At 43.8% G+C, this 13958-nt stretch overlaps 1 protein-coding gene across 3 annotated transcripts in view; it reads left to right on the top strand.

Annotated features, from left to right (window-relative positions):
* Positions 1-13958, top strand: part of MTUS2 (microtubule associated scaffold protein 2) — a 411904-nt gene that overhangs the window by 346089 nt on the left and 51857 nt on the right. For all 3 annotated transcript variants that reach the window (XM_058547941.1, XM_058547942.1, XM_058547943.1), the window contains one exon: positions 6466-6532. In XM_058547941.1, the coding sequence (XP_058403924.1) occupies positions 6466-6532 (67 nt within the window). The remainder of the gene's footprint in view (positions 1-6465; positions 6533-13958) is intronic.

The raw sequence follows: 13958 nt of genomic DNA on the forward strand, positions 1-13958 counted from the left end.
TTGGATCACAAATCATGATACTGGCTAATTTTCCTTTCCTTTGCTTACTCTGAGATCCAGAATTTCCTAGCATTACTTCTTTGGATTCACATTTCTTCTCCTTGGGCCCCATAAGTCTCTGTCCTTTCTAATTGTTTATTAGTCATCCAGGTATGGTATGACATTCCCTTATTAACTACGGCCTCTTAGGTAAGCTCGATGTTTTGCAGCCACTAGCTCTCCCCAGCATGCACAAGGACAAAGGCTGGAATGAAGCACCCTTAAGTAATCATTCTGATTTCTTTTAAAACAAGATATGGCTTTGCTCATTTTCCACACAAGAAGACAGTGACATGTATTTGAGAATATTAAATGTGAATGATACTCCCCTTTGACCAGTCTATATTAAATTTCGTTTCAGAGTAGAAAAGCAGATACAAAAATACAGTGGCCTGTGTTAATTATATGTGGAAGAAATAATATTTATTGATTAAGTCAAAGCAGGGCATCAGTGCTGCCTTAAAGCCATAATAACTGAAATGAAAAACAAAAGGTTAGTCTATGTCCCCAAGGAATTTTCCACAGAGCTGTATTATGAATCTGGCCAATCTTCACAGTATTAGTATTGAAAATGAATGCAATATTCACAAATGATGGTATGAAAACAACGCTGAAGACTTACATGTTCTATTGATATCACCTTTCAGCTGGTCATTTTGAACTACAAATGAAAATGTTTCCCTGTTAAGACAAAGTTCTACCAAGCAGACTTAAATTCCAACCTGAACTCCTGGGGCCCTGAGTGAAAAGCAATATTGTTTATGGGAAGAATGAAGAATTCCTTAACTTCTTTGAAATTTCGTGTGTAGGTATGTCACTTTGATTTTCAAAAATTCCCAGTAAAAAGGATCTGGATGTTTCCTCAAATACCAGAATTCTACAGATTTCTCATTTAACTCCCTGTTGTGATTCTTTTGTTTAGTCTGGGGGAAAAGCGGCCCCGCTCACATGGTTGAATTTTCCTGATCTGCACTGCTTTCAGGGCAGACTAAAAAGATAGGAGAGATTAGTGGGGAGTCTTTGGGCTAACATATATATATTTTTTTAATTTACATTTATATGCCTCTGTTTATCAGGTAGGGAAGAGAGTGCTGATAAAAACTACAGTGAATTTTATGAAATTGTCACCAGTACCTTTTGTAGCTGGTCAAGAATTCTTTCAGGGAGAATCACAGACCCGAGGCAGAAAGAGAAGGGCCCATCTGCTGGGGTGACAGGGGGTCCTAGAAAGAGCCTCAAGGGCTGTGTTGTGTCACCAGTTCTCCTGGCCTTCGTGTGGGTGCTCCCTTCGTATCCTCCAGCTTGTTCATCCTCTGGGCTCAGGAAATGTCCCAGCCAGCCCTGCCCGGTTGAGTTGTATCACATTGTTTTGTAATTGCTTATTTATTTACTGACTCTCTAGGAGACTATTAAGCTCCTTGAAGGCAGAAATATCCTTTCTGGTGTGTCTGCCTGGCACGTAGTAGGCACTCAGTAAATATGTGTTGTTTTGTATAAATTTGCTATTTCTGAATTAGTTGGGGTGAAAGGAGCTCAGATTCACCCAACGTTCAGTTTTAGTAATAAACAGGCTGTTCTGTTGGTTTCTAATTCGAGGAGGGACTTAGGTGGCTGATGCCCAAGTGTAGAATCAGAGGGTGATGCTAACCAGGAGAGGCGTTTTCACTTCCTGTTACCACAAGTTCACAGGGGTAGCATCAGCCACCTGAGTTGACCAAGCATGTCAAAGTAACAGAGTGTGGCAGGCTTGCTTGGGGCTTAGCCACACATCCAGTTGCTTGAAGTTAAGGGAATGAGTAGCAGGTTGTATGCTTTACCAGGCTTCTGTAGCTGGGAAGGACGAAAGGCAGCGTTCTCCGAGAGTTTGTGTGCATCCTAGCATGGAGAGCCATGTCCAAGAAGAAATGTAGGCCGCACTGTAGCAGATGTGAGGTGGTATGTTTAGGCTGCAGGTGGAGGGGGAGAGTTGGATGTGTCATGGGGATAGCTCATCTTGGATTCCATCTGTGAATGCGGTGTACCACGCTGAAGAGAGAGAGAACTCGGAGTGCAAAGGAGAGGTGTGTGACCAAATAAAAGAGGTAGCTAAGAAGACGCAGCTGCAGGAATGGGGCTTAGATGAATGTTCTCCAAGTGTCCATTTCCAGCTAAGCCTGTCATAGAGTAAACAGTAATTTTAAAGGATGGCCTTCTTAGACTTCGTGATTTCTGGACTGTATCACTAGGATAGTTTGGATGGTTAATACTGAGTTCTATTCTTAGCCCTTTGGAGTGAAAGCAGGAGCTCATGTGCTTGGCACCAGTTAGGAATTTTCCACTCATTCCCCGTGTAGGGAAGGACTGATCTAACACTGGGCGGGCAGAGGAGGCCTTGCTCGTATTTCAGCCATCCCACTGTGTCATCGCCCTGGACCTGGCGTAGGCTGGGGAGCCAAGGGGAATGGTGGCACAGGATCCTTCCAAAGGGAGTCTTTGGGACAGCCTTACTCATGGATGTTCAGCAGAACCTAAGGTCCTTGCCAGACGGCTGCTGGAATCTGTTGAGCCATGATGGAGGAGGGATAACTTTGTGAGGCAAGGAGTAGAGAGTGGAAGTTCCCTTTAAGTTCACCTCTTGCCTAAGGAGCAGTGTTGCTGCAGTCATGGCTGTTGACTCATTCCAGTGCAGGGCAGTACTACGTCATTCTGGTTTGGCTTGCAGAAAACAAAAAATAATTGATGCAGAGAATTCATAAATTAGAAGAGTTGATATCCTGTCAAAAAAAAGCACTTAGGGAAGAAGGGCTGTCGCCAAACTGCACAGGCTGACTTTAGCGAGCAGAGCTGAGCTGTGCCAGCATCTTCAGCAGGAATGTATCCAGAAGCCAGCAGAAAGGGTTAGGAAAGCTGATAAATAGCTATCCTATCAGAAGTTACAGCCCCATGTAAGCTATACTGGAAATGGACTGACATGCAACTGACAAATCAACACAGAGGACAGATACAAGCAGTTCAGGCCGTAGGGTGGGGTGGGAATGCAACCAGAGAACTTTTTCATTGAAATAGAGTGATCAGGAGCTGACACTGCCTCTCTTCCAGTTAGACGTGAAGAGCTTTGTGGTAATAAGTGCTCAGATCCAATGTGAGGATAAATGCAATGTGGATCTTGATGTTAGGTTCATGTGAGCATAGGTAGGAGGGGAGAATCTCAGTGTTAGTGTTTGATGAAGAGTGTGGACTCTGGGTTAAAACTCCTGCCTTTACCATTTCCTGGCCGGTTGTGCGGGGGCTGGTTAATTAGCCATAGAGCCTCAGTTTCATCCTCCAAAAAGGAAATTAAACCCAGGACCCACTTGACAGTATATGGAGGAATAAATGAGATAAAGGGCTTGTGCTGTGCCTGGCATACAGAAAGTGTTTGATAAAGGTTAGTGTCAATACTGGTGTAGTAATTAGCCAGATTTTACCAGAGTTTAGACACTTTCCTGGACATTTTAGCCGTCAGGTTTGTTTCTTATTGTTGGCAGCTGACCCTTCCTTGTAAGACATTTGATGACAGTGTTTGAAACTGGTTGGTTTTATAGCGTGTGCCTGCAGAAGGTTGGGGTTGAGGGTGGGATGGGGCCATCTGCCTTCAGTCTTCTCCCTCTCTGCTTCCCAAATGGAGGGGGTACAGGGGCTCTAATCACTCTTGTTTCCTTCCTGCTTCCCCTTCCATCTCATCGCTCTTCCCATTCCCTCCCTTTCTCTTCTTGCTTCTTGCTTTTCTTTTACTCTCACTTGTATTTCTCCTAGAGCAAAGATGGGTGGGGCAGGCCTGGCCACAGAGATCAGCATTAGCTTTTCACCAAAGTGAGTCAAGTCTGAAGGTCTTCGTCAGCAGTCTCTACCATAATCAACACTGCCTCCAGCTGAAGCCTGTCCTCCTCACTGGACCTTCAAGCCACGCCTTCCCAAAATGTCTAATTCTCCTGTGGCCCGGAAAGTGTAGTGTGACTTGTGATTGGCTAGATCCCTCCACACTGCACTGTTGACATCTGCCCGGGGCTGCTTTCTCGGGGGCCGCTACCCAGCTGAGGGAAAGGTTGGCTTTGGATTAGAAATTAGAGTTGGTTTGTTGTTTTTTGTTAAGTTCTGGTTGTTCACTGCTTAAGCTCGTCTAAGTCTTTGCAGCTCCCAGCACTCAGGGTGAATACTTTAGTAATCCTATTTCTGGACTGATAAATCTGGTATTTCCATTCCCTGGCTGTGCCTAGGACTTGAGGATATGAGTGTTCAAACTTATTCTTGATGGTAGAAACAAGTTAGCTTTTTCACTCGTTTAAAATTATTTCAGGGTAAACACTGAAATTTACCCTCTCCAGAATACCAAATTTTCTTAGTTTGTAGTAACAAGTTGCATGTCAGCCGGTCACGTTATGCTGCTGTTAGAACTAGCATCTAATCCCTGTGATCAGTCTGATGAGAACTTTTCCCTGCTCTGGGTTCTCCAGGCTTTGAACTTAGAGTAAACCAGGGCAGAGCCAGGAAGGTGCATTAAAAACAAACAACAACAGAGCATAAGACTGACATGCCAGTTCTAACCACATTTAGATACTTAACATGGAAAAGCACCTATTATCTATAGGATGGTATCCAGTTGCAAATAAAATAAAAGGAAACAATGGAGTTATCCTAACAGCTAACACTTGTATAGAGCTTGCTAAATGCCGAGCATGATCTAACTACTTCACATGTATTAATTTCTTTAACCCTCATGACAACCCTGTGCACTGGGCATGGCATAGAGGCAGCATTGCTTAGTGATTAGGAAAGTGTACACTCTCAGGTGTGATTGCTAGCTTTCAAATTCAGGGAAGGGAGGGATGCTATGGGCTGGGCTGGAAGAAGACAGCTTCATGAATGAGATGGGGGTCCACTGTCCCTCAAAGCATGTACTATTGCCAAGTTATTCTTCAGAGAACCATGAGCTAATAGCTGTTGATGCTTGAGACTAAAATAGCTCTCAGTTTATTATGCAAATAGAATTTTATTTTGGCATTTTGAAATTATGACATTGCTTAGCAAATGCCCTTTGGATAACCTGAGACTCTCCCATCAACCCAAAGTGGCACACGTGTTACCCGGGTCTGAATGCAGTAGACGCAGAAACAAGATTGTGGCAACTGTCTATTCACATTTGGCCCAGGTTCTTCGCAGGTGCTGAAATCAAACTCAGAGGAGATTAATAAGAAAGAACATGGGGCCAGCCCAGTGGCATAGCGGTTAAGTTTGAGCACTCTGCTTGGGCAGCCTGGGGTTCGCGGTTTCGGATCCTGGGCTTGGACCTACACACCACTCATCAAGCCATGCTGTGGCGGCGTCTCATGTAAATTAGAGGAAGATGGGCACGGATGTTAGCCCAGGGCCAATCTTCCTCAGCAGAAAGAGGAGGATTGGCATTGGACATTAGCTCAGGGCTGATCTTCCTCACAAAAAAAAAAAAAGAACGAAAGAAAGAAAGAAAGAACATTCATGAGGCCCTGATGATATTCATGCTGGATATTTGGTGCACATTTTAGCCAAAATTCCGTCTTTGGAAATACATTCTACAGAATGACAGAGACTTTCTTGAAAGCCTATATTTTTGGTATTTCTACTTGAGAATTTATAGAGCACATCTTTCCTTGTTATTATTAGTAGTAATAAAATCATAACAGTTGTAAATATTTATGGTGACTCAATAACCCAGATTACAAATTCAGCACATCTTCAACTATTTCTCTATTTTATGTCATAGAATGTATTTGATTTGAAAACAACTTAGCAGTCGTTTAGTTACAAATGTCATTCTTTGCACTAAATAATACTTCGTGTGAGTTTTTCTCTTGTTCCTTCAATTGATGCAGAGAGTGGAACAAAAAACTTGGAAACCTTAAGTTTTGGTGTTGGTCTTGTTACAAAGAGAAACATTTTGTGTTAAGGTCTCTGCTCATTATTCATTAGGTAGCTGACCATGTATGGACAAAAGGGTAAGTTTAAGGGGACAGTTGGTAAAATAAGCGTTTGCCCCTCGGAGAAATATGGCATGGACATTTTCATGGTCAAAAATTGCGTAATAGTGATAATAATTAACAATGTATAATAATGTATAACAGTAGATTAATGGGTAGGACATAGACATGCAAAGAAGTAGTGTAGGATGATATATACAAGAGTGCCAATAGAGAAAAGCACAACCAGGGGTATTATTAATATGATATTGCAAGCTTTGCAATTTGAATGTGATACAAATGAATGAGTCAGACGTGGCTTTGTAAGTTTTTATATGCTTATATAATGAAAAAATTATCTCCTTAAGGGCTAGACTTATAAATATTTGCTTAATATGATTCGTTAATTAAACATGTGAAAGTGCTTATCTAGCATAAAACTAGGGGACTCTCGGTATCCGTTTTGTTTTTTCAGAATGAAAGTGCCCTTGTGAAAGAAAAAGAGCTGTCAATCGAACTTGCAAACATCAGGGATGAAGTTGGTAAGTAGGGTATTGAAAATGAGGAACATAAAGCATGTCTTTTCCTGATACCTGTGAATGTGTAACAAAAGCAATTATGTCTCGTGCAATAAGCCAGAGGAAACCTGCCTAGATGAATGAAGTATCTTACCCAGCACAGTGGTGGGTTGTTGTAGCCTTGCAGGGAGCCATAATTTTTACGTCTCTATTGTTATAAAGACAGCTTCATAACAGTTCACACTGGAACTAATCAGGCCTTGACTCTGCTCTTCGCAGATGGCAACACATACATCCATCTGCGTTGTGCGCTGTTATGAGCACCTTTTCATCTAGGCACCCCCTGGGCAGGCAGCGCTCCAAAAGCAGCAGCCCAGCTTTGGTGGATGACATGAGGCACTGTCTGTAAGGTGCAGGTATTTCATGGCTTCCTGCCACCGTATACCCTGCCATGAAATAGATATAGAACAAGGTCAAAAACACAAGTCTGGATGGATTAAAAATGCTAGGGCTCACGTTGAAACTCCTAATCTTTGGCTGATAAGATTATATAGTTCAGTCTGAACCATAAGAGACATTACAAATGGTAGGATGATCCATAGGCCCTGGGGATGTCACAAGAGGTAGACTTTCATTCTAGGCCAAAGATTAGACCAAGTATTTGCCATCTTCCAATTTCTTGACCCCATTTCTCTCTGGAGGATCTATTACTCTGTTTCCCCAGGAATCAGTCAGCAAAGATGAAATAAACATGGCCTATTCCCCTTGGCCTGCTCTTCTCTTTACAGTGGGCATTTCTTGTCCATCCGATGTGGTCCTGGGGGTAGCCCACCATGTGCAGGTGTGGCTTCCTCCATAAGCGAAGGGACTTGAACAGTCCCAGCCATTCGTGGTGGTGGCATTGCGCCTTTCCTCCAGGCCAGCCCTGCAAATAGGCATCGACTCTGAAGGCCAGACTTTCCCAGGGAACATAGGCCCACAGGTGTGCAGTGGACGGGGTAATGATTTCCAACCACAGCTTCCCCCACCCTTTTGTTTCGTTTTTTGTTTTTACCTTAAAATTTTTTTTCTTCACTATGAGTTTTCTGACCTCCTTTGTCATTGAGATAGGTCAGCAGTGGCCTCTTCTCCCCTCTAAGGAGAGCAGGCCCCTGTGGGAAAGCAGTAAATAACAGTTCCTCCTTCCCAGCCTCACCTGTGTGTGATCCAAGCAGCAAGACTGTGCCACAGCTGCAGGGGCACCTACTACACTTGGCCATCCTCTGAGGAGGAGCCCGTGGATGAACCCAGATGTAGGTTTTCTGAGAGAGGCCTGCCAGGAACGGCAATGGCAGCGTTTGTGAAGAAAGCTCTTAGGAAGCCAGGGTCCACAAGGGCATGTGTTTCCCCATGAAATGGATGAGTTCTTAGATGGTTCTGAGGCTTAGTGGTTGTGAGCGTGGGCTTTGGAGGCCGATGACCCAGGTTCAGGCAGGGCGAGTTGGCTGACCTCTCTGTCCCTCAGGTTCCCCTTCATAAAAAGGAAAGTCGATTAAAGAAGACGATGAGAAAGCAGTCTGTAAAGGTGACTCTCATAACTATTCGGTGTGCAGCACCTTGAATCTGAAGATAGAGGACGGAATTTTCCACTCCAGGGTGAATTCCTTCCCAGAGAAATGTCTGCACCCGCTGTGGGCAAGTTTTGGATCTGGGGGTGTTCGTCCTGACCCAGCTGGGTAGGGTGTGCCAAATCCACTGCTGCTTTCCTGCTCTTTCCCGAAGCTTCTGAATGCAGCAGGAACCACGCAAGGATTACATTGGGTTTTTGTATTTCTCTCGTTTTATTTCTGCATTAGTGCTAAGAATAGAACCAGAAGTCACCTGCCAAGTGAAAAAGCTATGGGGTGTGGGGGAGGGTGGAAGGCCTTGGCAGCACCACGGCCCGGGCCATTCAGCCCAGCATTCAGCCCCAGTGGACACTTTAATAGACAGTACCAGAATCACTGAGGAGACTGCATTTGTGCAAGAAGAAAGACAGGGAAATATGGGGATCAACTGTTACCTGTAAAGTCTGTAAATTCTAGTGTCTTGACCTGCAATGTATTCCCTTGAATGGAACAGAGAATTAAGCTTACAGACCTGCCTTACAAGTGACCATATAGAGATGGTCAATCCTATCTCCCTACCGCCAGGCCTACCCTTGTTTAGACCTCTTGTCAGCTGAGTCTGATGGGGGCCACTGGAGAAGGGGACCCTGGGGGGCCTATAGGAAGATGTGGAATTTCTAAAGGTGGTAAATTCAGACATGGAAGAAGGGAAGAAGCTGCAAGACGTCAGAATAGTTTAGGGGAGCTTATTGCAGATCCCAGAACAGGGCTGTCCTGTCTGCCAAATCTAAAAATTACTGCTTAAACTTCTTCATAGCCATTAAAATGCTGCCCTAAATTCTGCCAGTATCTGCTCATAAGTACCCATCAGTTGTCTACACCCTTGGTGTGAATAAATTCAAACAAAGGCTTTTAGCATCTAGCCAGATTCAGCTCTGGCTGTGGTTCTCAGCCATGGTGCATATTAGAATCACCTGGAATGCTTTTTAAAATACTAATTCCCAGGACCTACCCTAAGGCAACAGAATCAAAATATTTGAGGGTGAGGCCTAGGCAATATTTTAATTCCCCAGATGTTTGTTAGGGACAGCTTGAGAATCAATAAACTACATTGAAGGAGCTGGGGTTTTGTTTTGGGTCGGGGACAAGGGGGGGCAGTGGGTAATTTGTGCTCGGCCTGGGATGGTGGGGTCGCGTAGGCGAGGGCTATGGGCAGCAGGAGGGGCCTAGGGAGAGAAGCCCAGGTGGCTGGGGAGAGGGTGCAGACAGGGAAGATGCAAAAGACAAATTCCACCTGCTTTGAATTTACACAGAGGGTTGGCCTGGCCCCCGGCCAAGGGGGAGAAGTGTCCTCCTTCCTCCTCTTCCTCCTCCTCCTTCACCCTTTCCTGTCAGGCAGGGGCTGTCAGTCCTGAGTCAGTTCCCTTCTGGGTTAGATGGCTTTCAGGAACCAACCACAGAAAGTAATCCCCTGGTGTGTTTGCTGTCACACTTCACATTTACAGTGCATTCCCATTTGTGACTTCTCTGGTGGAGCTACAACTGAATCTTCCAGAAGGTGTGTAGTTCGAATAGTGCCCCCACCATAGATTTTAATATATGTTGTCCCACACTGATTGAGAATCCCTGATGATAATAGTTCTTAAGTAGGGATTTGCTGGCAGTTGATTTACAAGTAAACCTTGAGAATATCTCCTGATAAGTGATGTTTTCTGACACCACTTCTGACATCAGATGTGTGGGAGCTTTTTCCACACCGACAACCAATTCTCCAGTACCGACTGGGTGTCCGACAATTCAATTCCAACACTAACTATCTGGAGTTAGTGTGGACTCCACAGGTTAAGGGCCAGTCCCACAAGACTGCTCCCACTTCAGATGCCAATCATAAGTCCCAGAGGCCACTTGTACTTCTGACCAACTGGCTATAAATTCAGGGGTTCCCACAACCCCTCCTCAGGTTTGATAATTCACTAGAATGACTCACAGAACTCAAGAAAACACTTTACTTACATTTACCAGTTTATTATAAAGGATACAACTCAGGAATAGCCAAAGGGAAGAGATGTATAGGGCAAGGTATTTGGGGGAAGAGGGTGGCAAGGAGCTTCCATGCCCTTTTAGAACAAGCCACTCTCCGAGCACCTCGATGTGTTCACCAACCTGGAAGCTTCCAAATCTCCTTGTTCAAGAGTTTTTATAACCCAGTCTCCAGCTTCCCTTCTCCCTGGAGGTGGGTGAGCGGGGCTGAAAGTTCCAACCCTCTAATCACCTGGTCTTTCTGGTGACCAGCCCCATCCTGATCTAGGGGTCCCACAGTAAGTCGTCTTATTAGCATGAACTCAGGTGTGAAGGGAAGGGACTCATTATGAATAACAAAGAACATTCCTGTCACTCAGGAAAGTCAAAGTGTTTTAGGAGCTCCAGGGACAAAGACCAATATATTATTATACCACACCGAGCCAGTTATGGAGAACGATTCATTCACTTAACAAGGTTCTGAGCACCTTGTATGTGGCAGGTACAGTGTCACAGCATTTCAGAAGTGGTCCAGATCTTAATGACTGTAACCTATCCACCACACTTTAGAGATGGGTAAATTGAGACTTGGTCAAAGATCTTGGTTAAAGCTGGGACACCTGCAAGAAGTATCAAAAAGAAAAACTTAGTTCTCCTTAATCTCAGTCCATTCGTTCACTCAACAAATATTTATTGAGTGCCTAGTGTGTGGCTAGGCAGGGTCACCGTGGATGGCGAAGTAGGTTCTACCCTGCAATAGGCACCTCTCTGAGTGGGGGCTGAAATGCAGCCACATTGCAGCCACTCACCAAGCCATGTGCCCCATCATGGAGCTGCTGCCATCCAGAGAAAGGGGCACTTTTTTCTAATTTGCACAAAGGCACCATGTGGGCTAGCTATGACCTGGTGCTACGTATGGAGGAGTCAGTGGTGAACAGGACTCAGCTCGTGTCCTCAAGCAGCTTACAGCCAAAGGCTCCGTGGAGGAGGGGCTGTCTGAGATGGGCCTGCATGATGACTAAGATTTGGATGGATGCCTGTAGAAAGGGAAAGAGCACAATTATCGAGCACCTACTGACGCCTGCTGCCCCCAGTGAATGTGCCCTGGCCCAATGGATGCCATGACCATTTTCAGGCATTCCCTGGTCTGCATACCTATGGAAAGAAAAGCTCTATTTGTTTCCCATTCCTCTTTCCATGTATCAAAAAAACTTTTCACATTTGTCATTTAATAGTTATAAAACATTCTATCATATTGATAAATTAGAATAAGCTACTCTTTCCCTGTGAATATTTGGATGTTTACCATTTTTTCGTATTATGCAACGAGTGTACTATTTGCAAATTACTTTTTTGCTCTTGTATTATTTTCTTGGAATATATTCTTGAAAGTGTGGATCAATAATTTTGATAGGATTTCACATGTGTTCTAAACTCATCTGTATGTGAAATGGCCTTGATGTTTATTCTGTAAATCAAGATAAAAGATTATGGCAGATTTAATCTCAGTGTAGCTAGGGTTGCCTTATAAAGAGGAAATTAAATCAATCTCCCTCTCCCTCTCCCTCTCCCTCTCCCTCTCCCTTTCCCTCTCCCTCTCCCTTTCCCTCTCCCTCTGCCTCTGCCTTTCTCTCACACACACACACAGACACACGTACTGGAGAAGAGACATATAATATCCAATTATGTACCAGCATGTAGTTTGGGATGGAGCTTCTTGTGGTCCATGAGCAGAGTTCCTGTGGAGTGGCTGACGTTGCCGTCATCTGTGTTATGTTGTATCTCCTATGGAGACAGGGACCTCTGGTCATCCTCTTGAAAGCTTCTCATCCTCAAGTCACCCTCCAGGGATGAGGGCTCTTGCCTTGTCATTGGAGTTGGCCTTAATTGGGTGTGTCCTTGGAAAAGCGTTCCCCAAGCTATAGTGGTTGTGAGATGAAAGGGCATTTTGGATCTCCAGGAAACCACAATCCAGCACCACCTCCAGGGAAGCAGGAGCAAAGATGCTAGAAATATATTTAATATTTGGTTGTTTAATCACATTTAGATTTCCCAGAAAATGTCGTTCTTAAAATATGAGGCTTGATTTTTGGATAAAGTGGCATTCTCCAAATTTGGAAGTCAAATGTTAAATAATTAAAGGGTCATTCTTACATTTGTAAATGCTGAAATAGATTTATAAGATGTTCTTCCTAGAAGCAGATTATTTCCCTTTGAGAGCTGATGCTTCAAGTTGTTGACCACCATCAGGTAGATGCTTATGGTCCTCTCTCAAAGCATCTAGCAAAGCTGCCTTATTAGAAAACCTGAGCCTTAAAAAAGTATGAATTAAAAAAATGAATTAGATAAACTCCACCAGACAGAAAACGTATACAGTGCATAGCTAGGTTCAAATGGAGCCTTCTGTCTCGCACTCCTTGTTGGCCCCGATGCTCTCACAGCCAGACTAGAATTCCTATTGAGATGTACATGCAGACTCCAGCTGGACAACACTAACCCCACTGCACGCCTCCCCCCAGATTCCTTCCTCAGGGCTACTCAAAGCTGTGACTATCTGAATTTGGTGTGAAATTGCCCATCATCTTTGAAGCTCTCAATCATCCCAGCTGCCCTCCTTCTGGCCTTCGTTACCTGCACTACCCAGTCCCCAGTGCTGATGGACAAAGCTGCCTTCTGCTTCCTCATGTGGCCTCTGTCCCCCTCTCCTAGCCTCCCTCCTCTTTTATACTTTTTACAACCTCTCTTCTGGCTGTTCCCACCCCACGCCAGGCCCTAGGGTTTTTATCTTTCTGCCAGCTTCAAACTTAAGATGGACTTAACTTTTTTATCTCTACTGAACACTTTAAACACACTTAACATGAAATATAGTTTTAAAACAGAAAGCAGTGTTTAAAAAAGCAATCATTCTGGCAAAGTTTCTCAGGTATTGTGCAGAAAACTAAACAGTTACATCTACATTTTGATTGAAGTCAGCTTATTGAAAAGAAGCAAAAAAATACCTGAATGTTTTCTCTAATATAAAATAAAGAATTCTGAGAGCTTTGATATAAAGGTATGATAGAAATCTAAGTTTGTGTCAGTAAGCACTGAATTGTTATTTATTTTGTTCTTAAGGGACTAACTAAAGTGAATTTTCCCCAATTTATTCTCATTTATAACTGCAACCCACACACACATACACGCACCACTGGAAATGTATTTGTGAAATGATTTTACCTTTCAGGGTGTGGGGGACGAGGGAGAATCCCCTTCTGCCCTTTCCCTTAAGGTTCTTATGGCTGGCCAAATAATTAAAAAGACAGGTTAGCAGGAGAAAATAATACCAAGTTTAATAACATGTGTACATGGAAGAAACCAGGGACATTGAGTTTCTCAACACAATAGCAGACATTCTCGTCTTAAATACCATCTTCGGCTAAAGACAAAGGAGGATGTTGGGGGTGAGGGGAGTCAGTTACAGGAGATTACCACTAAAGTACAGTAAACAAGAGTAAGGTTATTATGCAGATTTAAGGCCTCACCTTCCACATTGATAAGTTTCTAGAAATGAAGTCATCCCCTCTCTTCCCAATACAGAGAGGGAGATACCTTTACAAATGGAGATTTCCCCTATAAATGTAAATGTTTGTCTGGCAACTCCTTGCAGGCCCATCTAGAGAAAGTGGCCAGAAAGACAGAATTTTTGATACGATGGCCTTGTTGGTGCCTTTCCTATTGTAACATCTATTTTACATTATATTACAGCCATCAGATAGTAACTCCTTCCTGGAACAGATCTTCTATGTCAAATTCTTTAGGCAGTTAGTGGGGGAGGTCAAATGTCCATCAGAGAACATAATCAAGGT

This window comes from Diceros bicornis, chromosome 9 (assembly GCF_020826845.1).
Source record: "Diceros bicornis minor isolate mBicDic1 chromosome 9, mDicBic1.mat.cur, whole genome shotgun sequence".
In the NCBI taxonomy this organism is placed as follows: domain Eukaryota; kingdom Metazoa; phylum Chordata; class Mammalia; order Perissodactyla; family Rhinocerotidae; genus Diceros; species Diceros bicornis.